Genomic DNA, 24,236 nt, shown 5'->3' with positions numbered 1-24,236 from the left:
ATCCCATGGTAGACCCAGCTGCTGCAAAAATAAACCCGGGGGGAAAGAGCCGATGATTTAAAAAAACTGCAATATAAACCCCTCTTACATCATACAATCCCACTGTTTCTGCTTCTTTTTAAAATGCAGGATTCTCTGCAAACACTGGTCAAAAATGAATGTAGAGATTATTTTGTTAGAAGCAAACCCAGTTTATAAAACATTAAAAAAACTTCAAAGAATGGTTGTTTTATTTAAACAGTAATAGTTTTATCTTCAGCAACCCTTCGTACCTGCTATGAGAAAGTTATTTGAAAAATAAATGGAGACCCATACTAATCCTGTTAATACTTTATTAGTGTAATTTTTTAGCTTTCTATTGGACAGAACATAAATGCAAACTCCAAAAAAAATTCAGAGTCCTCTGCCATTCAGTAGAAGTGACCATGGCAGTCCATTTCATGTCCATTCTTTGTTACAGAAACGAGAGGAGGGGAAGGGGAGGGGAAAAGCATCAATAGAACAATTAGGCACACAGCTGACACTTACTGTACAATGATATGCACAAGTAATTTATAACAGCTCTATGAGTTTATGAGATGTGTTCTTCAGATTCTTCCCTTGTAATACATGAGCTTTGCTCAGGAGAGCAAGGATCACTGAGAACAAAGGAATTAACAAAGGAGTAACAGGTAAGACTTTTAAAACAAGTCCTTAAATAAACTAAAGTAACAACAGAATGCAGAATTGTTCACCTGAGAAGACATTTTTAACCTAGACTTCAGAACATTAAAAATTCATTTATTTTACAGCTATTCAAATACACATGCATTAAATGAAAATATTGCACAAAATTAAAATTTAGATTGTGGAATTTATATAGTTTCATTTTGGTACACATTCTGGTAGCACTTAAAATTAACTGTTTAGTTCTAGCAAACACCAGCAGCACAAGCTTGAGGATGAATCAAATGAAAAATTCAATTGCTTATTTTCTCTTAAAAATAATTAAGGCTAAAACAAGTGCATTTGTTGACAGTGGCACAATTTTCAGCGGCCAGTCACAGCACCTAAAGGCCAGAAGATACACCCAGACACTTAAGTGCTGTATATTAACATTCAGTTTTGGAGACTTCCTAGGATGATAGGCTGCATGGGTTGACAGCGTGGCTACTTCAAATTGTCGACAGGAAAACCTTTTAAAGAAAGAAACATACAAACTCGCTTTCACAAAAAGTGCTCATTTCTGATGGTTCTTGCCAGCCAACAGGCACCACTGAATTAGGAAGCTACATTCTGTAATTAAATACAGAAGACAAAACTTCAATACATATATACGTATGCACACATGCGTATATAAATGTGTGTATAGGTATATGTAATAAATTCATTAAGTAAAATGACTAATAAGTATGGTGTATTATGTTTAGTTCACATTCCTAGAGATATTATTTTATTTTTGTACAGAAATGTACCAGATAACTAAAAAATAAAAAAAAGCCAAATTTGTATATTATCACTATCCCGTTGAAATTTTTCATGGTACCTACAGATAGATAAAAGGTTCCACAGATTAGACAAAACAGTATTTGAATTTCCCACTTTCATACTGCTTAACAAAATTCAGTGACTTAAAAGACATAAATTAGATTTGGTAAGATTAATGAGATATTTACTGTATCACCAAGAACAACTGCTGAATGATCTTTCATCAGTCAGATATCAGTTATGCATGAGCACCCTGACAGAGGAAGATACAGGCATGTAAACAATAGGAGCTGGCTATGTTGATTACTTCACACAGAACTCAAGAATTTTGTTAAATTCAAAAGCATTTAACCATCACACTTCCACAGAACCTGCAGAGAGGAAGGGAGAGGGGTTCTTCTATATCTACCAAGTTATCTTCCTAGGGATTAGAAAAGAAAGGGATTTAATTTACAGCATTTAGTTCTGCAATAAAGAAAAAAACAAGTGCACTTGAGCCCATGCATACTGTATGAGAATGTTAACAGTACAATATGATCATCATTAAGTAGTATGATAAAAGGCTACATTTCATTAATAGAGTCCATGAGAAAAAATATCTATATAGAAGTGTCAGTCAATTTAACGAGGTCCTTTGAGAGCCTTCTATCTTGTCTCAGAACGCTTTCATCAAAGGTCTATGTTTCTCTCTTGCATAAAAGGACCATTTGCTCCCATTAAGACACAAATTACAACAAGGATCCTTGGGATCCTTGATCCATTACTGTATTTTACCCTGTGTTTAGTGTTCAGAAAAAAAAGGGACTCTAACAGATTACCTTCTATTCACTCAAGATAGTGCTCAAACAGTTGGGGACTATGAAAAAGAAAACACAAACTGAGATATGCTGTGGCCAAACAGGATTATTCAAATGTTACTGTATTTTTAATTGGACAGAACTTCTTCCATTAAACTAAACAGATGGATGTGGGGCCTTGATGTCAAATTTTTATTAAAATTTTACACTATGCAAAAAATAAAAAAATTATTTAAAAAAATATTGTCAATTTATTTCCTTTTTATTTTCATATATACACTGAGATGCATTCAGAAATTTCCAAGTGTTTGCATATGACTAATGAAATCTTTTACCTGTGAGGAACCAAGTAATTCTAACATTTTTCCATATGAGGCTTACACACTAAAAGGTAAGGAATCTTTCAATTAAGTAGGACATAGTTCTTTCACATCCCAAAAATGCTCCAGATTTTAGTGGGGAGTTGTGTGTAAACTGTGTCTTAGTGCAACTTCCTCATCTTCTAACACAATATCTATCCTCTTTGAAACATATATTCCTTTCCTTCTACAACTACCAACTTGACTTATGTTCCAATAGACCAATTGAACATAAATATGATGCTCCTTCTCCACTGAAGTTACATGCAAAATGTATGCCAGGTGCTGTAAGAGCAGCATATGGCCTTTAAACGCTACAGAATAATGGGTTTGTTTCTACTGCACCTCTGCTTTTACTAAAACTCCCATTAGATATAAGGTTAGTTTAATTTTCAAAATAAGAAAGGTGATGCAAATGTGGCATAAAAGCCACCTTACCTCCACTTTTATTCAATACATGTACTTTTATGATGGGGCTATAGCTATTTCTCCCTGCTCCTACCAACCTGCTATTCCACAGACTGCTTTCCTGGTTAATTCAGCCTTTACAGGAATGTTAAGGTAGCCCTATAGAGCCTCAACACTTGTAACGCCGAACAATTCCACCTGACTCTCACACATTGCACTATCTCCCGGTGCCAAAACACCCTTGGCTTCAGTTGTATCACCATAGTTGTGCTTTACTTGAACAGTCTGGCACTTTGCATTGCTGGCAAAACATCGACTCAGGAACGGAAGGGATCAGCATTCTGATATACTGGGCCAGTTTTCTTCCCAATGTTGCATGAAGACGCACCAAATCATTTAAGACACACAAACCATTCTGGTCGTGGCTGAACTACAAGTGAAGATGAGAAGATCCACAGGTCTTACGGATGCATTAATAATCTAATATGTGACACTAGAAGACTGGTGCAGAAATGACGGCATGTGAGTTTGAAGCCCCAGAGAATCTGCCCAAGTAATTAATCCTGGACAAACAAACACCAGCTTAATGGATTTGAAGTGTCACCTTTTCTGTAAGGAAGGCGCTTGAGTAGAGTGTAGTCTCTGCTTATATCTCTGCATTTGCTTTGACCTTGAATGCAGTTTGTGGAACAGCTCAGGGAACTTATTTTGTGGAAATAAGGTTTCTAGGAATCTCTCCAGAAACACATACACCATTCTCTTATTCAGCTGACTGTGTTGGAACATTTCGAAGACCCGAAGAATGCCTTTCCGCGTAGTCTCAGCGCCTATGATGTGCTTCAGTTCATCTACAAAAACAGAAGTCACACAGAAGTTTAAGCTAAATTCTACTTCCATGTTAACAACAAACTTAAACTGACTATTAAGTCTTTCAAATCATGCAGCCTGGAATTTGAGGTAACAGTGCCTCTGCCCAACATGACTAAACTAAAAGTTCTCTTAAAGAAGAGAGCATTTTTGAAAATTATTTCACTCTTGCCCTATACATGTGGAAACCCTATTTGCAAGAAATCGTACTGGTTTGGAATATACCCATTTCAGGCACAACTTAATCCTCTAGAAACTTAATACTGGGGCAGCTCTAAGAGAATTACTGACAGTACACGTGAAAATGTCCAATGCTTTAATAATTAGAAACCTTTTTATTTAAATACAGTTCATATATCAAGGGGTCTTTACTGTACTTAAAACAATCAACAAGAATATTGATATTAATTTCAGTAACAATATATGGTATGGATTATTTGGCTCTAATCCCAGACTCACTCACCTGGCATTACCTCCAGCAATTTGGTTTTCCCTGCCACTCTTGTTCTCATTCTAATAGCTTTGTCCCTTCGTGGAACAGTTTCTGCTAGAATGCCGTTGGGCCAAAAAGCGTCTCTGTAACAAAAGCAAATCTGTCAAAATACATTAACATTTTATCAAGTGAAAAGCTCTTTTAAATCTCTCAAGGCTATCTCATAAAATAAATACAAGAAAGTAATTTGCACACAACCTAATACACACTTCAAATATCAGAAGAGAAAAAAAAAGAATGATGAAGAATATGAAGAAATCAAAAGCAAGTAGTACAATACTCAACCTATCAGTAGCTACCATATACTTTTTTAGTATAGGAATCAGAAGAAATGGAATTTTAATAAAACAATGCAAATCAAAACCATTCAAAAACCACACAGTTTTTACATAAAACAGACCTAAGCCTTGCTTTTACCAGGCTTTATTGCTACTGAGACTCGAGGTCTATTAATTGCTTCAACAAAATTTTGACACTAGCAGTTAGGCTTTCAACAAGCTAAAGCTGAGAAGAAATAGTTTCAGTGTAGTAAAAAGTCCAATGCAAAAGACATGCCTCTAATAAGCTATTCTGCCTCAGTGAAAGACGATTTTTTTTTTTCCTGAGTAAAAAATACGCATTCTTACAGTTTAATCAAAGAATAACAGTACACTTGTAAAGTATGACCCTTTGGAGAACACATTACCCTACTCTGACTTTCATCCCTACAAAAAACCCCCCAAATTATACGGAAAGAAAAAAAGTGTGTAACACTTTCTCAACACCAATGTAGAAGCCATTAAAACTTTTAGGATAGCTTCAAATTCAGACTTCAGTTCCATTGTATCTATCCAAAGTGAAACACTATCTCAGAGATAGGGCACTTTTAGCACTAATTGTTTGCCTTTAAAAGCAAGGCACGTACATGCCTCCATCAAGGCAAACATTACATCACTACAGTGATAAATTATGAAATTTCTAAGTATACCTGTACCCTAGCTCTTCTAGACTGGTTGACAAATAGGTTTTTAAGGTAGAGGAGAAAACTTAAAAACAGTTTTTAAGAAATGTCTTTTCCATGTGACAACTGCTTTCTCTCACTTGACATGTGTAAAAAGCAGTGTATGATCCAACTGTATTCTGGAGAATAATAATTTCCTCATGTAAGAGGAGAAGGAAGACATATAGATATTAGACACCAATTGGTAAGTGCTTTGTATCTAACATCTGTGATAAAAGACATACCTGAAGCGTTTCACTGCATCTGCTACTTGCTCGGGAGATGTCATCCAATCGACGTGATCAACTATTTTTCTAAAACCAAAGCAACAAGTCTCTTGTTTAATTTTTAAAGTAGACAACCCATAAGTGAAGTATTTTAATGAGCATTCTAGGGAAAACAAAGTATAATTTTAACTTTCTCCAACTCTGTAAGTAGGTTCTATAATACTGCACAATAGAAAGGCAAACACTGATTCTCAATATAGAAATCTAAGCTCACTGATCACTCCCTAAAGCGAAAACTTCTTTTCTTTTTGTGTAAATATATGATAATGATGTTGGCTGCAAAGCTGCTGTTGCATCTCCCATCAGCATCAGATAACTGGTTTTCTTGTAGAGCACTCCACATTCTGCATGGAGTACTCTCAGGTTCTGCTTCTGTAAGCAAAGGACCTACTCAGAATCTCAAAATACTTGCTGCAATGTGTACAGTTACTTCACAATCCTTAACAGGAAATACAGACTAATAATTCATCAGGCCTTCATTCACCAACCCATACACACAGCTCTATACCCAAATCTAGGATGCTTACAGAAATTATACATGCATCTGTGTATCACCACAATCCCAGGACTGTTTGCCTAAACACAATTTGAATTTTGTTTTCTAAGAAAGAGAAAAGGATGATTTTTCTGCAGAATGCTATTAAATCCCAAGAACTTGCCAGGACAAGGTATGACTGTTGACCAGAGGAAGCCATAGGTATCTGAAATGGCTCTAAATGCAGAAGGAAACTACTACTACACTAGAGCCATCTCTGCAATAAGGAAGCAGCAGCTTGTGCAGAAACTGTTGCTTACACTACAATCTGAAAACAGCAGAAAGCATTCAGAGTTGTTCAACAGGGCAGCATGTTCTTGGAAGTACAGTTCTCAAGACAGTTTTCAAGTGGCCATAAGGAATTACTTGAGAAAAACCCTGTGCTATTTTACCACATAGTTACCTCAGTATTGCTACCACAAGTCTGTATGTTTAACGGTGATGATGAAAACACCACAAATATAATTGTGAAGGGTAAAAAGAAATGACATAATGAGGAATGACCTGAAAAAACTGAATAGGAAGCTATTTCTCACCATCTAGAAATTAAAATTTTGATTCGCGGTACTAAATCTAAAGTAACAATGCAGTTCTAAATGTGTATCTAGAATTTTTTGTTGTTTATATTTGCTCACATTTCAGAAAAATTATTAGAAGGCAAGCCTGGAAACTCCGTATTTCTCAGCTGAGGGCAAGAAATATTACTTAATTAGCACTATTAACTGGCTTTGCATTTGCATGAATAAGTGTACATGTGAAGTACAAAGAACATGGAGCGGCCAAAGCAGACCCCACAGGAGTCCTTTTTCTTTACCACTTCCATCTTTTAAGTCTGAGAGCAAAAACTTAACAGCAACTCAGTATAGTTCACATAATTTGAAAGTGCCAGTGTATAATTTGTGGCATGAAAGAGATGTAAGTAGAAATAGTGCAGAAAGTAATAAATAATATTATTTTAAAAAGGCATAGTGGTAAAACAGGGCAAAAAGCATAAATATTAAGTTACATTCACAGAAACGTGAACTCTTGCATGTGAAACCTTTTTTGTAAGTTGTCTGGCATGTAAGAGTTACTGGAATTTTTCTTTCAATAATGTTTTGTGTTTATCTCCATTTTACACCACATTTGCACTCAGTTTACGATTTTCTCCAAGGAGGAATGCATGCAGATTTAAAGCACAATAATTTAGTATTACCAAGAAGGATGTATAGATAGATAGTATACAGCGTCACTCACATGATTGCTCTATATAAGAAAAGCAGTACCTATTAATTGTGTCACCATATGTTGCTCTAATAAGTTGCTGAAGCAGATTTTTTATATTTCTTCTTAACCACTGATTTCTCTCCTTTAAATCAAAGACTTCATCCATAAGTAGGAGCATTACTCTCAGCGGAATATTGTCATCCACCTGATCACCAAGTAAAATAATAAACAGCAAACTTTTATTTCAGTTCAAGAAATCTACAGTTTTAGAAGCTACTGTATCTGTCAAACACTTCAGTATAAGCACAATGACAAACACTTTACTCTGTATTTTACTGTAATATAAAATCTTCACTAAACCTTCTATGACATCATTAGCAGCAAAGAAGGACTGAAAATTAAACATAAAACCAGATACACTGAATTTTTAAAATATGACAAGAAGCAGCTATTTCAAAAGTCAACAGATATTACAGAAGTTGAATAAAATTAATGCATGTAAATATGTCCTAAGGATAGACCTCAGCCCTGATCTCTTCCTGGTTGCTGTGCTTCCAGCTGCCTTACACAAAAACTCAGGAAGGAGATTTTCTTGGGCACCATTTTCTTATGGATGCTAAAAACAGTGAACTTTCACTGCAATGAACTGCTTTTTATTTAGACATCATTGTAACCTGCATGACTATCCTGTGCTTTTATTCTTGAAGATTAAGAAAAGGATCATAATTTTACTTTTTCAGTAGATTATGCTACACAGATTGGCTGACAAAAAACATGTTGGGGGGAGAAGAGAAAAACGCCAAAAAAAAAAAGAAACCTCCAGCCATAAAACACAGAAACAGTAATACATGCACTATTTACAGTTATTCCAATGTTGTGCAAACCATCCCAGTGCTAGCAAAAATGTTAATTTTAAAAGGAGGTATGCAAATTTCTTTTTAAAAAGCTTAGAAGTGTTTTGAAGTGCCTGGTATAGTGTCAGAAAAGAAGTGTAACTTAATGCAGAATAAGTAACTCATTTGTTTGGTTTTAGAGGTGTCAGCTTTGAAAGGACAAACATCAGACTCACATTGTCATCAATTGGTGCTGCAACACGGCAATGGTCAGGATCTGAATAGGTTTTCTGCATCAGAGGTGGCACCTACAATAAAAAAGGCTATGTTAATGAAAGAAAAAATACTTTTGAGTATGAACAAATCAGAAAAAAATGCATAAGCAATTTGATTATGAAAATATAAACCAACAATATTTGGTCAAAAGTAACTGCAAACTAATATATACACAGCTGCAGATAAATACACAGCAGCTCTTTCACCTTCCCAAACCAAAAATCAAGTTTGTATAAATTTCTGTATAGCTACCAAAATCATCAATATCTTTAAGACAATTCACATCTAATTTATCAAACGCCTAGTGCTTCATCTGAAAAATACCTGAAAACTCTTATAAGAGAGTGATATTTCTTTTGATATTTCTTCCTTATCTTAACTCCTGCCTAGTCATGGGCTTCTCAGCGAGTACAGCTGCAACTATACTGCTAGTCACACACCAGGGAAGTTACTAGCAATGATCAAGTCCAGAGACAGTCATTTTGCCCTGCAATTAAGAAACCTCACATATCTCCCCAGGCCCCAATTTATTATTCCCTTTCATGATTTAAGGATTAATTCACCCATCTCAGCTGCTGTTCTACATCTGCCATATATAGCACAAAAAGGAACAACCCCTGACCACAGACCTTACAGCTACACACACAAAGAGGAAGACCAGAGAAACAAAGGGAAGATGAACATGTTCTGAACATAACTGTTTTCACAGGACTTCCAAATTGCATATCATGAAATTCCTCATTCCTCACCTGTAAAGTATTATATTTTATGAATGTAAGAGATGAGGGAAGACGGCAGGAAAGACAGAAAAATAAATTTAATGTAAACCAGAATTCACCAAGGAATAAGCAGAAAAGAGGCTATCTCCTTATTCTAAGTTTCAAAATGTATTTTTTTTCCCCCCTAACAAAAACAGCAGATGCAGGAAATTAGCAGATTGAGAATGGTTTGTTAAAAAATAAGCCATGAATCTCATGTACTTCTCAAGTTACTTCACTGAATTAAGTGGAGAACTGTAACAGTCTATAGATGCCATCTTAAAACATGTTACTTAATTGCAAAGACCTCCCTTTTTGCAGTAAAATCACTACTGAACCTTATTAAAAGGAGCAGGTACAAAACAGATTGGTCTTCTGTTTAATGACTTGACTTCTATATAACATTAGTTTCAGTGAGCCAATAGTGACTCTTATGGTAATTTACTAGTATGTATTAACCACCAGTATTTTCTTACCTTGAAAAATGATTGCTTTATGTCTTGTCCCAATCTCTCTGACATTTTACCCATGTTGTCTGACATTTTAGTCATTCCCTCTGCCAGGCTGTCAGGGATAGACTTGACTGCATTTGATACATTTCTCATAGAGTTACGCAGTGGATTTACAAACGTGTCCATCTGAAGGGGAAGATGTTTAACCAGAATTGTATCATCTATGAGGACACCAGCATATTAATAAACTATGAGGAACATGGCACAGAGAACAATAACATAATAGTTGTTCTTACAACTCAAATTACTTAACTTCATTACAGAATGCAGTATATAGCTTCAATTTTACTTCCATTTATATTTCTCATTTGTTACAACCCTACTGCAGCTATTCATATCTTTCAACAGATGTTTTCCTGAGTCATTTTCATTTCCCATCCCTTGGCTTTTCTTAGCTTAAATTTATTTTCCTTTTCTTTTCCATTCAATATCATTTTTCCCTTCCAAGCTTTCTACCTCCAGATGTTTCAATTCTGCTTTCAACTCTTCATCTTTGCAATATGCTTCTTCTAAACCGCACTGGAATAGTATATATCATGGCAAGTATAATTAAAAACATGAAGTAGATTCACAGAAACTGTTACAATTTTTCTTTCAGCATATACTTTGAATTCAGTCCAAACAGAAGCACAAATACCAGAGGGATGCCCTTTTAAAAACTTATGCTTATAAAGAATCTTGTAAGCTGGAAAACACATCTTAGTGTTATTATAGAAACCTTGATAAATATTTAACTACTTCGCTGTTAATTATTTAAGGAATATAGGCAGGACAGTAACTTGAGGTGACAATATTGTTGCAGATGCTTTTTATATCTAAATTGCTTAAGCTCTAGAAATGGCTACATTGCAAAGCAGATGCTCACACAAACTGGTCAACTGAACAAAGAGCCACTTGTCTGAAGACAGTTCTGGTGCCTTAACAAAAAGGATGTAGAGTCCAGAGCTCTAATTTGTACAATGACTCTGGATGGTTACACCTAAATACATAACAGGTGCTTTTGAAGGGAAATGAGTATCGTGTTTTGGGCTGAAGAGTGGAAAGCATGGTAATAGCAGCAAATACAGAGTAAAGAACTGGAAAAAAAGAAATCAGAAGGAATAAGACCTCAAAAAAAAATTACAGATGTCTGACAGAAAGCAATTTGCAACAACACACTTTTAGACTAGTAGAGAAGTCTCAGCGCAAATTACTGTGTCAAATTTATTTTCCTGTCATACAAATAGATTTACCTATTATAAAAATGGCAATTTTTTGGTTCTGTATGCCCTCAGATAGGCCACTGAAAGTTTTAAAGCAACTCATTTGCAAGATGTTTTCCAAGTGCTGTATAGCTCTTTAATATAAGTTCAACGTGCCTGTTTAATGCAATCATTGCATGAAAGAATGCTCTAAAGTTCCCTTGACTGTACAAAACATTCTTACCTTCCGTGCAAAATCTCCCTTCCCTTTGCTGTAGGCTTTATTCTCCAGGAAGTCATACACATAATGGGCTAAAGCTGGAGAAGCTTTCATCATCTCAGGATTTAATAAGAGCTGAGTAAAAGAATTTTTAAAAGTTATTTTAATACATAATGAACAAGAGACAATCAAAGACATCACATGTAGCAATGTATTTTTTCATTCCTAAATTTTATTTCAACATTAAAGTAGTCTCAAGATGGAAACAATGGGCTTCCTAGTAATTACCATAATTTTAACCACTATGGTAATTATAGCATCTCATAGAAAAATATCATCAAACAGTCATTTTACAGTGTTTTACTCATCTTTATTATTTACTGTTAACATGTTCACTGACTTGGTCAACAAATTTTAGTGCTAAATGACCAGAAAGTGCCTATGATGGAAGACAACTGAATTTTTTTGTTTGGGCTGATACAGGCCTTATCTGAACAGAGGAACTGTGTGATTTGCTACACTGCTGGAGTGGGTGCCACAGAAATCCTTATGCAGCAGCACGAGAGAAAGTCACACAAACATGTCAGCAGGAGGTCAATGGCATAAAGCTCAAAACCAACATACCTAGAACTTCATCAGCTCAGAACAGCTGTGACAGAACTGGCTGAGAATAAACCAGAACACCAAAGAAAATGCAAACTGATGAGACAGTATCAAGTTCCTATTGTATATTATTTAGTTTTGTGTACCAACTACAACACAGGTTGTTTTGGTTTTTTTTTACAAAAGAAAAAAAAACAGAAAGACAAGCTATCTCTGAAAAAATAATTCCAAGCACAGAGCTAAAAAAAAACCAATAACAGCTTACCTGCAAATAAGCATTTAAATCCTTCTTCCTTTTTTCCAAAAACTCTCTGTCCATATTGTTAAATGTTTTTTTGCCAGGAAGTTTTAGTATATTTGCAAGGTTTTCAAACTAGAAAAAAAGAGAAGATTTTTTTTCTGTTTTCAAGAATTTCAAGTCTTCATAGAAGGACATTCTATTCACCTATTCTTATATATCATCTAACACCTGACAAAAAGAATTCTGCATCATGTCTGGAACTCAGAATTCTTGGAGAAGCCAAAGAGAGAGGTGCGCTGTCAATAAAAAATGCATGAAAATTCCCAGGAGACTATCAAGGGTAAAATTTAATTTCTTGTGAAACTCTCTTTTGAAGTACACTTTTGAAATACAAACCAATAGAGTGTGCAAAAAGCTTAGGCTCAAAATTTAGCATTATTATTGTTTGGAATGAAGTTACTACAATTATAAGACTACATAAAGAGTAAAGATTTTCAAGAGAACTTGGAGATCTTTCTAAAATCTCTCTCCTTTCCTATCCTTATCAAGCTATCAAGGAAATAATTAAGTTTTTCTCCCTGGAGAGATGGCAGCACCCAGTTACACACAGGGTATCACAACTTGCTCTATATGTCATGATCTGTGCCTTTTCTCCAGGTAATGACAGTGATTGACACTGTACATGGTTGACATGTACTCTGATCTAATTTTGCAGGAAGAATGGCAGCCCCAGGGAAGAAGGGAAAGAAGAGGCCCTAACACTTAATAAGGCTGAATATATTTGGTAAAATGCACAAAAAATTAAGAAGTGACAAGAATAAAACTTGAAGAATCATACAGAATCCATAGAGATTCCAGATTTCCTGTAAATAATATCCTTAAGGTGCTAAAGAGAGAAACATACAGTATTCTAGGCTTTAAGGAACAAGCTGGAAACAGGTTGCATCCTTTTCCTCTTTAGAAAAGACCACAAGATTACAGATTTAAGGATATGGATTCCATTCAGTCCCTGGAAGATCTCTTCTTGCATAATTAAACTTTGGAAGGCCACAAAGCTCATGTAAAATTTACAGTCTGCAGGAAGCACCAAAGAATAGTACTTTACAACTTTAGAAATCCCATTCCCTTGCAAGTAGGTCATATGGGAAAATAACTGAAAAGAAGATGGTCTAGATTTCATTTGGACTCTTTTATCTAACCAGAATCAATATAAGCAACTAACAGCCTCTATTTTAAATAGAGGTATCTACTTCAAATGGCATTTATACTTGACTCACTAAAGGAACTGGTGTGAATCTATTCAGTGCTCTAAGGAAAAAACCCTTAGATACTTTGAACTGCTAACTTCAATTCCATTTTGGATCAACTATCTATTTTCTCTGAAAAGAAGTCCCTGACCTTCTTACTAATTTTAAATCAATGATTCTAACTTTTACCCTTGACACGTCAATTAAAATGTCTTAGACAAGCACACAAGACTTGAAAGTCTATATTTTCTTGTCAAGACAAGATGGGAACATCTGAGATGCCACACTGAATCACAGAAATCTGTTTACTTTTTGCAATCTTAGTGCTCCAGGTTAACATTTTCAGTCTCTGTTAATTCAATCAGACTTACCAACCAGAAATGTTGAGCTTTCATATTTTGAACATCTTTGCTTTTGCTATTTATTTCTACTCATTTAAAGTTATGTTAGTTTTAAATGCTTGTCCCATACCAGCAGAATGTTAATTCACTCTATGATCCAGGACTCTTCAAAACACTGAATTAATTTAAGAAAATTAATTTGAAGGAGTACAAGAATCGGTATTTCAAATTTATTGACAGCACACTAAGACTATGAGAAATTCAAAGAAAAGTCGGACTTCATTTATAATTAATCCAAGTATTCAACGTGTTTGCTTTTTAATAAAGCCTTTTCAATTTTTATTACTGCTGCAACTTTAAAATGCTAACTTACCTGCACAGAATTTGTTCTCTATGACTCTCAATTTATAACAGAGTAAAGGGATATAAACTGACACTTCTGACTAGTTCAAAAGTTACGCAGTCAAATCTGACTTCTCCAAAGGTTTGGTTTAAAAGCACTTCAGCCTCCTTTTAAAAGCACCATGTTTTCATCCTTTTTTCATGTCAGTAGGTTCTACTTTGTATCAGCTGGTGAATTACAACTCTCTATTTCTTCCTTCTTTCATTTTAGGAGGGTTAAGAGTCTGAGAATACAAGTACAGCAGTAAAAGGCAGATTGCTAGTAGTATGGTGAAGCGCTACCAGCTCTCCCTTTTGCAACCCCACCAATTCTTAACATTCACCTAAAACCTAAATACCTATTTCCCAACCTCAGCTTTCATTTCTTAATCTCTGACAAATATAACTAACTCTCTTGGAGACCAACAGCACTTTCATACAAAGATTTAAAGTAAAATTAAGCCATATGAGAAGAGGGGGTGACTTTCTAAGTTCCATTTCATTTTCAAAGAGCAATCATACAGTCATCAATTACTAAACTACAGAAAAGTGCACCTGTAAAGGTTTTCATGAGCTTGGTTACCTGCTCAGTGATCCTCATGTGAAAGTCATGGAAGTCGCTGTAGCGCCGGTATGTCTTCCACATCTCCTCACTGTTTGCATTTCGCCGGTGGACGGTGATGGCGTACAGGGCGTATGTCTTGCCGTGGTCATTACACACTCCTGCCACAGCATATGGGTCAGAGTCAGCATAGACTAGCAGTTTTAAAAACAAAAATAAAAAGGGAACAAACAGAAAGAAGGAAGACGAAAGGACACAAATGTGAAGTGAAGAAATGTCTGGAATGACAGACTTAAAAGACAAAATGGACATGCAAGCAGAAGGCTAAACTATCCCTTTAGCTTAACACTGTACGGTACCCTCCAAAACTTACTACATAAACTTAAATTGAGATTAAGCAGCTTTAAAGCTAGACAGGTTTCAATGACATGCAAAACAAACAAACAGAACAATTTTCAACTTTTAAATAGTAAATAGAACTTTAAAAAAAGATATTTTAACCTAAAGAACTCAAGATGGGGGTGGAAGACAACTGTGAAACCAGAAGAAATCCCAGTCTGCAAAGTAGTCTAATCACATTGCAAGAGTCTGCCCATCAGAAAAGCCTATAAATACAAGACAATGATTGCAAGCTGCAAGCATTCAGTTTTGTTACTGGCACCAGTAATTTGTTATTAACTGAGCGGTTTGTTATTAACTCTAGGATTAAAACACTGCCCATGCTATTTTAGTCAACTATATATCCAGACGTGTGTATGTATATATGTAACACATTCTCTGCGTGCGCATACACACACTTTATGGAAAAGCCAATTCATAAATAAAAAGAACACATATAGCTATCTGAAATAGAAGCAAACATCTTTTTGATCTCCATTAAATATTTATGCCTTCTTGGACATTCCTCCCTCACAGAATTTTCCCATACAGTTTGTTTCAAAACCTTCCATTTTATTTACAGAATAACTTAGAACCAGTATTGTTTACACTGGTTTACAAATACCATTTAAATTGGCAACATGGAGTATTTCTAATTATTGAGCCAATATCGAGTATGTACAGTTTTCCAGTGGCTAAATGAAAATATTTTTAATCAAGGTCTCTGAATTTTTCTATGCACCCACACTGCATAAAATACAATCTTCCTGAGAAACCATCAATTCCATCCTCTGTAGTACTTTCAGTCTTGATTTCTCTGAAGTGTAATACTCTTGTCTAAGCACTCAGGGAGCACCTGTAGGATAGTGGCAGCTGCTGCCAATGCAAGAATTACACACTAGAAAGGTGAAGAGTGGGCACAGAGCATCTTCTCTTTGCCATCCAACCTCTAAAAGAAAAATGTTCAGTGCTAAATCCCTAAGGGAACGAGCAGCAGTCAGGATGGTGCCAAAAGACTGCCCAGAGAGCAGAGCCAGGAACCCCCAGCACCACAGATGCTGCACAAGCCCTGTCCTCTACATGCACCTTGTCCCTGATGCCACCAGACCACATCGCAGGGGCACTGCCAAGTGGCATCATGAGAACCACTTCAGGCAGAAAAAGAAAGAAGTTGTCCTGCTGCCCCTTATGTCACAGCCACTTAATTAGTACTTATTTTGCAACCCAAGACAGTGTGAGTCCTGAAACACACAGAGATAATCCTCTGTCTGTAACCCTCACACACAGGCAAGGACAGTAACTGGGCGAGGAAAAGGACCTGCTCACAGACACAGTTTAATACTATCTTGCAACACAAACCTGTACAGGTCTCCTGCTACAACTGGAGCATTATGTATTCAAAGTCAGACTGCCCTCAAGATTATAAATGTTACAATTTATGTGGTTCTAAGTTTACCTTTTTTTCTTAGTTAAGAATGATGAAACTTCTAAATTTAATTCAGAAAAAAGTACCACATGCCATTTTAATTTAAAAGCAGATTTTGCTTCTTAACTTTCAACTCATTTTCCCCTTTCCCTGAGGACCGACTACCACGACACTTGGATTGCACACTGCCCTCACACTGAGTTGGAATAAGTTTAATTAAAAAGTAAAGTAGCTGAATGTTTGCTGACAGCATGTGTCCACTACATAAATGCATAGATTTAAGAGCATATTGCATAGTAAAATCTACCCAAAAAGTATCTGAAGATCACGATTCAATTACAATTTAATTGCCAAATGTAATCTAATCTAATCTTCACAATTTAATTGCCCAATGTAATCTAATTCAACTACGGTATTTGCAAATAACGGATGATATTTTTTTGTTACTTACTTTCATGTAATAAAGAAAAATAATTTCTTTCTAGGCAAAGTTTTTTAAAACATAACCAAAAATGCCACCACAATAATGACAGAATTTGCTTCCTTAAATTAAGCTAAGTCAGTACAGAAGCACAAAGAATAAGGGAAAAATATTATACTAAGAGAATGAAACAATCAAGAATTATAATTCTGTGACTAAAAAGAGAGATGTCTTTCAGAATTTCTTTAAATATTTGCTGAAATAAATCCTGCTCAATAGTAAGTTTAATGAATGATTCTCCAGACATAAAAGTAGTAATAATAATACTACCATATGAAAAAAAAATTAAATCACTTTTTAAGCACAAATATATAGTCTGTGACCTACAGAACAAATACTGGAAAGATTTCCAAAAAAAGGCTTAATGGAAAATATGAATTCAAATGTTTCATGAGGCCAAAAAAAAAATAGACAATCAGGATTTCAAGGGCCTGTAACATTGCAAAACTCAAAATAAATGGTGGCAAAAAAGTTAGCACACATCACAACAGATTCACTTACCAGTATCTGAGATGTATGCATGGAGTTGAACGGTCTCATCAGTAGGGACATTTGAAAGGTCATCTAAGGACTGCAGGGTGGGGAGATAATGTAGGAATGTGAAAATGTGAAAAAAGATAAGATCAGAAATACATTGTATTCAAGATATGTTTTGATTAATCTATTTCATTTTCAAACTTTCAATTCACTACACTAAAAGCTTAGTGCACTGTAACAATGCAGGTGTTTGTACTACTTGGTTACCAAAGCCATTCTTTTGCACATTATAGGGCATTTCATTTCCCCCATAATTTTCACACATAGTTTTGTGACCGCTTATATTTTATCAAACATATTTGCCACTTCCATTTGATATCTCAACCCTAATGGAAGTACAGCTAAAAATGGTCTTTTACTGAGCATTGGGAAAAAAACCAAAACAAAACCAAAAAATCTCCCAAACAAATGAGGAGATACACATGTTGTCTAACAGGTCTTCTGGCTTTCACCTTCATAGCATTCTGCTTTCTTTCAAATATCCTTATGCCCTACACAAATGTTACACAGCAGTAGAAACTGAAAGGTTTTCTGCTTTGTGTAAAAAAACACCAAAAACCAGCCAACATTTTGCTCAGGAATATTTTCTGTCGTAAAAAATGAACAGGTACATCCTCAGCTGGTTAATGCTCTGCCTCCATATTTAATAATTACTGGGATCAAAAGAAGTCTAATGGGTCTTTTAGAGAAGCTTTGTTTTTAGTTAAAATTAATACATCTGATTACTAAGATTTAACATAATAAAGTGCTTCAAAACTGCTGAAAGATTTGCTTAGAAAACTGACAGAAATAGAGGATGGGGCACTATGCATTCTAATCTTAAATTACCAGATTAAAAAAAAAAAGAGTTGGACCCACCTAAGTAGAATTCACAGACACTCAGATCCCAGTTACTTTATGTATTTTGCCCCATAATTCTAAAATTCTCCAAAGAAACATATTCAGAATGAATATAGCTATTTGCTATCTTTTATAATTTAACCAAGTCCGTTTAATAGTGACTTACCATGAAAAGTTACCTACAATAGGATTTACTAGTTAGCAGTGCCTTGCCCATATCAAACTAAAACCTCTACCTACATCAATTTAGTTTCTAAATCTCTATTTCCTTACACATAAAACAATATACGATATTACAATCAAAAGACAGGCTGGACTTAAACATCAATTATTTAAAGACTCTGCTCTTGCCCCTTCTTCATCTGAATTTTTATCACTCCACAATATCCCAACATAGTACTCCATTCTTTCCTCCTCTAGTTGTCTTCAAGGAATGGCTCTTGTCTGCCTCAACCATCTCAGTCTCTGCCTAAATGTCTACTACTGAAGGTAACATTTCTGTTATGAAGTCTAGATACTAAATAAAAGGCAGCTTAAAAGTGGCTGAATAACGTGTTGCAGTAGGGAGTCTCCTGAGCAATATGCTTGTAGACCTGTAGTACACCAAGGTCTCAGACTGACAAAAGGTAGAAGAAAGAAAAACCCTTCTGAGGAAATCTGTTTTGCCACAACATGCTAAAGTGCTAGAAGTTTATGTCTGTCGAATGGTAGAACAGATGAATTTATGCAAAAATATTTTGACAGCAGACATCATCTTTACCTCAAGAATCTATAAGTTACTGGATGCTTGAGAGTTATTCTGGTTAAGTATCACCATAAGTGGGCTGCTTCTTTAATCTTTATGCTTGCTTTCAGTCATTGCTGGACAGAACACTGACTTAATCCATTCTTGAGCAAGTCCCTTGGACAGCCATGACCCTGTCAGGTGTGGTGCGCTATACTGCAGTGTTCAATTTATCAGCAGAATATCACCTGAGACTGGCTAACAGAAGACATTTGTGGAAGCTTGGATAAAGTGCTTGATATTCTGAAAGCTCTAAGATTTGATTATCAATAAGAGGGAAGTGATGTGATGTGATAAGAGAAGACAAATAACTGTCAACTGCTTAAATATTTTGTTTGCTACAAAATACTGGCATTAAGGTACTGTTATATTTTTAAAGGCATAATTATTTCTTGTTTTCCTGCTTCCCTTCACTGTCACTCAAGTTCAGATTTCTTTGTGATTACTGAGTGGGGTTCAAGCTGACATATGGTAATGACTGCCAAAAGTTCAATCCAGCCACTTCTGCTGCCCTTCAAGGTCTTGGAACACCTGTGTAAATCCTTCTATTTACTCAATGCAAAGCTCCCATTAGGGATCCTTCAGAGGAAATCTGCAAGACTCTATAAATATTTACAATAATTTTATGCTCCCAAAATGTGACCCACTGATTTAATATAGTAGAATAATGTATCAAATCAAAAGGCAGCAATTAAGATATTTTTGTAAAACAACTTTTCTTCAAAACAGTTTTGATCCTCTCTTCCAAATTCTTCCAGTGAAAGTTTGAATTGCAGACAATTTATTCTATAATAGGAACTTTAGGAAACACTTAACTACTGTGGCAAGGCACTAAACGGCAACTATTATTACAAGTAAATTAAAAGGTTGAAACCTGAACAGATAACACAACAGACGGACATTTAATATGAGCTAATATATCTACCATTAGATATATTCACAGGAACACAAGTTAATTAAAAACCTAAAAATATCACAACCCAATCTTAATTAATACACTATCATTAGCTGCAAGTACAGAAATTCCCTGACCTCTGAAGTAACCTTTCCAAGGTCTATTTTTCTTATGTAACAGACTAACACAAGGGAGCTAAACTATGTGTAAAGAAATTTACTCTTAACATGGAATTCAGCCAGCAAAAACTAATCTACCAGTATTCAAACACCTGTAAAAGCACTGAACACCCTGAACAATACGGACTACAGAAAAGCAAAAGTAGTTCTGCATAAAGAGAAATTTACTTTTGTATTTCTCCTAGAATGTTCCCATCTCTTTATAATAAATGTAGTATTCCATAAATACCCTTGTCACAACAAAAACAAAAATGAAGTCTTTGAAGAGTCCTATGCAAATACCTATTTGCACTGCAACAGAGCTTGGCTAAGACTTTAGGACTTTCTAACTTATCTTGGAAAGTCAGTTGAAATGAAGCAGCAGATAACCACTAGACAGATTAGCCACCAAAATGACAAATCCTCATCCATAAAACAAAACTCGGGTATGTCACAATATTATTAGAAAGAGTACTTAAAAGACATTTGAAACATCTTTTAAATAAATTAGTCAGTTAAAAGGCTCTTGTGAAAAAATATGGCTAAATTAAGTTTTTCTTCTGCATCTACCAGGAGTTTGCATAAATTGTATCAGTTAAACACCCTCCCTTTTCTTTACACTTCAAAATGCCAACAACAGGAAAGCAATAGGAAAGAAAATCCCAGTTTAAATTAAAAAAACATCCAAAACCTACAAAAACCCAAACCTCATAAACAACAAACCCCCACAATGAAACACATAAGACATTAATGGTACTCGTATTTCTTTAGAAAACACTCATTCCTTTTGATGCAAGCATGACCTTATCAATGCAATGGAACTCCTAAGGAGCTGCAGCACCTTCCAAGAACAAACTAGAAGGGCCCAGGCATCACATAATCCAAAAAATTGCATGCAGATTGTAAATCTCTATGGAAACCTTTATGAAACTAAAAGGTTTTGAAACATACTCTCATATGCCCAAATGAATCTTGCATACCTTGTGGTTCAGCTATTACCTGTCTGCAGAAACATGGGGAGGATATATACCAAACTACTTATGATTTCTCCTTTTTAAATAAATGTATTTGCATTTTTGGTTTAGGTACGGTCATTTAACAAAGAAAAGGTTTTGACAAACTGACACAGGTCAAGAATCACTTAAAAAAATAAAATTAAACTTGAAATTGGACAGATAAAAAAACCAGACTCACAGTTGGAATAAACTCCAGATACTTTATTGTTTCCAAATCAAGTTCTAATGAAATTAACCAACAAAAATATAATTAAATGCCTCATTTTACAGTCTATCTGAATTTAATCCTTTGAGATTTCTGTTTCAAAGGATTTGTTTTCACCTATTATTACAAAACTCCAAATTTATATCTATTTAAGGAAAACAAATAGGCGTAAGAAATTATGCTTTCCCTAAATTAATTGTTTCTGTGAGAAACAATGCAAAATGTCATTAAACACAGGAAAATACAAAAAGGAGACGTTTTATTACTGAGTAATTAATAACTTGTGTATTTCAATTTGATTCAAAAACTTTTTCAGAAATTCAACTGCAGTGAAGTGAAACCTGTAATGTACATTAAGTAAAACTATTTTATCACACTTTCTCTACTGTTGATGACAAAAAAAAAATCCAAGCACTTACCAGATTTATGCTGCTCGTAGGAGACCCATTAAAAGATTCTGGGAGCAGTGAGGAAAAGGAAAGGAAAAACCAGGTTAGAAGACTTTCCCCCATTATAGGGCCACACATAAATAAAAATGCATCCATAAAACATTATGGGAAATGAAGGAGAACTGTGGCACTGGGCAAAATGCTGCATGAAACATGCAAGTGTTTCAAATTTCCAGTACGGAAAGATTCTAAATAAATACATCAACATTTTTTTAAATTTATATCCCCACATGGTACTCCTTTGTTAAGGAGCTAGTTAAACAGTGGAAACAATTTCCACTGGATTTGTACTTCAGTTAACAAGAATAATGATTTTATTTGCTTTAAAAAGCCACATGTCCTATGTACTTTCAATTTCTACTTCCAGAGAGGAGTATAGTCATGTATTAAAAGAACCTAATACATTGAAGAGTTTTAAATATTTTCACGAAAAAAGTAGACTGGAAGAACTGCATCTTTTTTTTAGTGACAAACTAGCTACCAAGACCTGACAAGAATTTCTGTAAGATTAATAAACTACTGCAGTGAAATCCCTATGTGAGTTTACACACAAAAGCACAAGGAGGAAAACAAATTTAAGTATGACACACCACAGAAGTATTTAATTTCCTAAAACCAATGTGAATATTTTTTTTTTCATTTTAAAAGAGAAAAGAATGGTCCCAGGAAATACCCCTTAGAGATACAGAGCTCACCTCCTTCACCATCATCTGATCCTCTGAAACTGGGATCCTTCAGCATATCCAGCTCAGCTAACATACGCACATACAACACGTTCTGCTTGAATGAAGGGTAGAACCTCTCATCTCGCAGCATCAACTCATACACCTTATTGAAACAAAAATGCCAACTTCAGAAATACATTTTTTAATTAATCAGACTAGTTTTCGGAAATTCTACTTAAACAAGTACCTGTGCATACACGTCTCTGACTTACTCTTAATGGAAAGGTTATCAGAAAATATCTAACTAGTCAGACATGCACATCTAGGAAGGGAAGTGGCACAACGCATGTAAATGCTTCTGTCCTCTGCTGTGAATCCTTCCAATTGCAGCATAAACCTATTTGGTCTTTATCCCTTTCATAAAAGGTTATCTCAGTCCCTCCTTGTGGATAAACTACAAATGCAGACCTGCAAACACTTAGGGCAAGAGGTGAGAAGAGGGACAGAAGAGGAGGGAAGACACCATATATGACCTTTCTGAAAATTTCTAGTTTAGCCAATACAATATAGCCATACCTCACCTCAAATAATTTACCTTCACAGCACATATACAAGTATCTATACACAGCAGGAATTAATTCTTAATGCTTGGATACTCATGTGAAATCTAGAATATTTTAATTGGTTTTTTTTCCATGGACCACTGTTCAAGTACTATCATCAAGCAAGAATAGGAAAAAACCCAATACATCCAGGTTTGAGGAAGTTCAATTCTTTTGCAACATATGGGAAATGTATGCTCTTCAGCAGAACTCACAAGGAAGGCCCAGATTTCATAAGGTGCTTGAATTAGTCTTAAATAGGAGTCCCACATACAGTAGTGTGATTCTAAATTCAACAGCTCACATCGCTAATTTGTAGCATGAATGAGAACATAGAAGTAAGGATCTAAAATAAAAACATTTCAGACTAGGTATGTAAGTTAATGCCAGAATATTAATCACTCACTTTTCCTTTTTTAATACATGTATTAGACTTGAATGATAAAGTCTACATGTGTAGGTAGTAAATATACTGTTTTTTTTCTTCAGTACTTGCTATTTCTGAGTGCTTCACTAGGCAAATTTGCAGAAACAGACGAGTCAAACCAATTTCTGGGAGCAGCTATAGGACTTAAGATGGGATCATTACATTCACCTTTGAAAAAGAGAATTAAAACTGGACAAAAACTGTATGTCTTAGTCTACTCATGAAATTTTTCTTAAATTGGTGCATTAACACAAATAAAAACATGATAATTCTAAACAGTTTTTCATACTTAGATTCATACAGGAAGGACATCTACTCCTTCTGTCCACTGCTTTGAAAACCATGGGCTAATGAATAGAAAAGCAAAAGCTGATAATTTAAAAAGAGTGTGATTTTCATAGTACAGAAAAATGGTTACACAGCTTTTAGGGTTTAGATATTTGATTTCTTTTCTAGCATCTATAGTTATGTTTTATACTCTATAGCATTAACAGTTCTTATGAAATAAAAGATGAACAGAGTATACCTTTCTCTGAATGTCATCAAAGATTTCAGGTGTTGGATCCTCATGGTTCAGTGTTTCTGCAAGTTTTGCTACTAAGTTGTCATCAATATTAACTCTTGGAGATGCCTGTCATAGAGATCTAAATCAACTTTTGCAGCATGAAAATAAAAAAGTTCTACTTCATCAAATAAAATCCAATACAATGCTGCAACTCTCTAAGCAAACTAAATTTTTTTTTTCACAAGAATCTCTGTAACTGTCTAGAACATATGACAGGAGTCAGATCCCATCCACCCCCAAAATTAAGTTCAGAGT

General features: G+C 35.0%; 1 protein-coding gene across 3 annotated transcripts in view; it reads right to left on the bottom strand.

Moving 5' to 3' along the window:
• Positions 1–318: 318 nt before the first annotated feature.
• The window catches only part of SNX13 (sorting nexin 13), a 65,522-nt gene continuing 41,604 nt past the window's right edge, over positions 319–24,236 (bottom strand). The window contains exons 14-26 of one of the 3 annotated variants that reach the window (XM_084204152.1): positions 23,943–24,047; positions 22,418–22,550; positions 21,693–21,730; positions 17,340–17,409; positions 14,575–14,747; positions 12,047–12,154; positions 11,203–11,313; positions 9,742–9,903; positions 8,468–8,539; positions 7,458–7,603; positions 5,616–5,684; positions 4,362–4,474; positions 319–3,879 (exon numbers count right to left, since the gene is read on the bottom strand). In XM_084204152.1, the coding sequence (XP_084060278.1) occupies positions 3,632–3,879; positions 4,362–4,474; positions 5,616–5,684; positions 7,458–7,603; positions 8,468–8,539; positions 9,742–9,903; positions 11,203–11,313; positions 12,047–12,154; positions 14,575–14,747; positions 17,340–17,409; positions 21,693–21,730; positions 22,418–22,550; positions 23,943–24,047 (1,548 nt within the window). In that variant the 3' untranslated portion in view covers positions 319–3,631. Of the gene's footprint in view, positions 3,880–4,361; positions 4,475–5,615; positions 5,685–7,457; positions 7,604–8,467; positions 8,540–9,741; positions 9,904–11,202; positions 11,314–12,046; positions 12,155–14,116; positions 14,237–14,574; positions 14,748–17,339; positions 17,410–21,692; positions 21,731–22,417; positions 22,551–23,942; positions 24,048–24,236 lie in introns of those variants that run through there. The other 2 variants (XM_084204153.1, XM_084204154.1) reach the window with 2 other exon arrangements.

Source organism: Fringilla coelebs (assembly GCF_963513975.1).
Source record: "Fringilla coelebs genome assembly, chromosome: 1".
NCBI classification, from domain to species: Eukaryota; Metazoa; Chordata; class Aves; order Passeriformes; family Fringillidae; genus Fringilla; species Fringilla coelebs.
Note: the sequence above shows the minus strand (reverse complement) of the source record. Positions and strands in the feature narration are given on the sequence as shown.